This window comes from Triticum aestivum, chromosome 7D, assembly GCF_018294505.1.
Source record: "Triticum aestivum cultivar Chinese Spring chromosome 7D, IWGSC CS RefSeq v2.1, whole genome shotgun sequence".
Lineage (NCBI taxonomy): Eukaryota > Viridiplantae > Streptophyta > Magnoliopsida > Poales > Poaceae > Triticum > Triticum aestivum.
The window spans coordinates 640,658,778-640,662,008 of NC_057814.1; the positions used below are offsets into that span (position 1 = coordinate 640,658,778).

The 3,231-nt window shown below is 46.1% G+C and overlaps 1 protein-coding gene across 1 annotated transcript in view; it reads left to right on the forward strand.

Annotated features, from left to right (window-relative positions):
• The first annotated feature begins 310 nt into the window (after window positions 1-310).
• LOC123165756 (DNA-binding protein RHL1) overlaps window positions 311-3,231 on the forward strand; it is a 5,915-nt gene continuing 2,994 nt past the window's right edge. Inside the window, exons 1-8 of the mRNA XM_044583475.1 lie at window positions 311-720; window positions 824-934; window positions 1,067-1,153; window positions 1,256-1,503; window positions 1,693-1,768; window positions 1,858-2,028; window positions 2,215-2,260; window positions 2,343-2,405. Coding sequence (XP_044439410.1) covers window positions 397-720; window positions 824-934; window positions 1,067-1,153; window positions 1,256-1,503; window positions 1,693-1,768; window positions 1,858-2,028; window positions 2,215-2,260; window positions 2,343-2,405 — 1,126 coding nt within the window. The 5' untranslated portion in view covers window positions 311-396. The remainder of the gene's footprint in view (window positions 721-823; window positions 935-1,066; window positions 1,154-1,255; window positions 1,504-1,692; window positions 1,769-1,857; window positions 2,029-2,214; window positions 2,261-2,342; window positions 2,406-3,231) is intronic.

Sequence of the window (3,231 nt, forward strand, 5' to 3'; positions counted from 1 at the left end):
TTGAAGTACAAGAACATTTTTATTTGAGATAGGTGAGCTCTCTTGCAGCACATGAACATTTTTTTACAATATATTTTAAAAAGATGCAGAAATTTTTTATGCATGTCTGTATATACAAACACTTTAAATTTTGGCAGTGAGCATATTTGTTAGATATAGGGGAGAATTCGATTTCATGAAGGAAAAAAAAGAGTGAGATGCGATTTCATGCATACACTATACTTGGGCTTGAAGAGTCCGTAGCCATGTAGCAGGCCAGTTAGTTATTTTCGGCCCATTTGGATGCCGTCTCCTTCGTCTCGCCGCTCACAAGTTCAGCAGTCCCCCGCCTACTCTTCTCTGGAGAAAAAAATTTCTCAGACTCCGCCTGAACCCTAGCTAGCGCGGCGGCCGGGGATGGTGGCGAAGAAGCCGGCCGCGTCAGCGGCAGCCGGCGCCGTTGGCCCGGAGGCGGAGGAGCGGAAGCGCCTGCGTTCGCTGGCCTTCTCCAAGGGCCTGCTGCAGCGCGGCGAGCCGGCGGCGCCGCGGGCGGCGCTGCCGCCGTCCGGCGCCGTGGCGCGGTTGCAGGGGCGCGACATCGTGCGGCCGCGGGGCCAGCGCAGGGGCCGCTTCCTCTTCTCCTTCCCCGGCCTCCTCGCGCCCGCCGCCGCCGGCGGCCGCGTCGGGGAGCTCGCCGACCTCGGCACCAAGAATCCCGTCCTCTACCTCGAGTTCCCGCAGGTGCCCCCGGCCCCCAAATGCCATCCGTCCGTCGAAATCTGTAGCTTTTTGTATGAATTTTGTGATGCAAGCTTGGATCTTTGTCTCGGTCGGTCGGTCGCAGGGGAGGATGAAGCTGCTGGGGACGCACGTGTACCCCAAGAACAAGTACCTCACGCTGCAGATGACCAGATCCGCCAAGGGCGTCGCCTGCGAGGACGTCTTCGAGAGCATGGTCTGTCAGCCTCTCACCCCTCACCCAAAGCTCCAACTTACATCATCCCCATGCCCAATTGTTCAGCTGAAGTACTCCAATTCGGTCGCCGAAGGGACTAAATCTGCGCTGAAATTGTCTATCTTTTGTCAGATTGTGTTTCCCGAAGCCTGGTGGGTCGGGACGAAGGAAGAGAACCCCGACGAGCTCAAACTCGAGTTTCCAAAAGAGATGCAGAATGTATGCGTGCAGTGTGCTCTGTGTGTATGTACATTGTTTGTCTATGTTTTGTGCTCCTCTCTGATGCAAACCTGTTTCGTGTCGGCTTCTTCGTTTTGCTAGGCTGCGGAAGATGTTGATTTTAAAGGCGGGGCAGGTGCTGCCAGTGGCGAGGTAGTTACAGTAAATAAACCCAGAAAGCAGGCCGCTGTGCCCCGCACAGCAGAGCCCCGCACACCAGAGCCCCACACACCAGAGTATGAATCCGATGCTGATTCAGAGGATTCGGATGTTAAGGATGAGATTGGCACGCAGACTACGAGTGATACACCTGTTAGGAAATCTGCCAGAACTGCTGGGAAGACCTTCAAGTAAGTTTCTTCCAACATTTGTTGTTGGTTTTGGCAAGCGACCGAAATGTGCTAGGCAGCTCTAGTTTGCTTAATTGCCAGGAAATAGACTCATGGAAGCATTTCTTTGCTCCCATTCTATAGCTATTCTGTGATCTATGTTTTTCTTTCCTCCAAAGTACTTGATAAATTCTTTGGCACTTTATACAGGTTCGCAGAGCTCGCTGGAGGAGATTCGGCTGAAAGTGACACTGAGATTGAGTTTGCTGAGGACTTGGATGAGAAGGTAACAGTACAAATCTTTCTTTCGTTGATTGAGGACTTGGAGTTCGCTGAGGACTTCCGTACTTATTATGCTATCTACATTTGCGGCAGATGGAGAGTGCAGAAATTAAGGAAGAAATCCCAGGTGAAGACATTAAGGAAGAAATCCCAAGTGAAGACATTAAACCTGAAGATCCTCCAGCAGAGTCTCTTTCTATCAAGAAGCAACCACTTGTTCAGGCTAATTTGTCTGCCATGTTTAAAAAAGCAGAAGAAAAAAAGGTGAAAGTGCAAAGCCTCTTAGATTTGTAGTTTTCTTTTGCTAAAATGGTGCTTTTTGTTTGGATCTAGAAGGTGAACTCTAGTTTTAGTCATTGTATCCCCTCTCTTTTTGTGAACATTATCTGTTTGGCTGTTTGAATATCAAGAAATTAAACTCAGCATTTGACAAAAAGATTTATATTTCAGAGACCTACAACTACAAGAAGTCCTAAAGGTTCTCCAGCTACAAAAGGTCGTCATACTCTACATTCCTAAGTTCCTGAAATTTTATTGTATTTTGTAAGAAAGCTCCAATTTTTGTTACTGTCTTGTAGGTCCTGCTGCTAAGAAGCAGCGAGCAACTCCAACGAAAAAACAGTCACCAGCGAAGAAGGAAGGTAACTACTGTACCAAAAGCAAGTCTGTTGTTACAAACCTCAAGTTTTAGTGTAGGAATTTGGGCTATGCTTGTAAGACCATTCTCAGTGGAAAATATTAGGTCCCAGACAAGCCAAATGCACTGCATGGATTAGATTTGAAATATGAAACTATGTTGGGTTAAGGGCCTATTTTGGATGGATACATTTATGTTAGTGGTGCCAAAGGCTGGGGAGAGAAGGCACTTAAATACAGTAGCAAACTAACTCTGTTGTCAGAAACATCTTATGTTAGGAACTTTTCTGTGAGAATTTGCTCTTAAGCTTCTGGAGGCATTGAGCATTCTTGGTGGAAAAGACTAGGCCTCAAACAAGCCAAATGCTCTATGTAGTGGTTTTAACATTTGAAACTTTTCTGTGAAAAATTGGTCCAAGCATCTGAAGGCCATTCTTGGTGAAAAATACTAGGCCTTGAACAAGCCAAATGCCTTTATATAGAGGAGTTTAAAATTTTGAAACTATTTGATGAACCGTTTTGGGTTTCATGAGTCTGCCATATATTGTTTACGATACTTATATTGCAAGCTTTAGTGTGAGAATTTGGTCCAGGCTTCTATGGCCACTCCTAGTTGAAAAGGTTAGACCTCAAACAAGCGAAAGGCTCTATATAGAGATAAAGGTGTTGAACCATTCCTGGTTTGTAAAGTCTGTCATTAATTGGCTGTCAAGTTAGAACTCTGAATATGTTGGAATTAAAGTGGATTGCTGTGCTTTTATAGTAATGAAGCTACCTGGTATATCAAAAAGACTTGCGGTTTTTCTTTATCACACACTGCTTTAGTTAGCA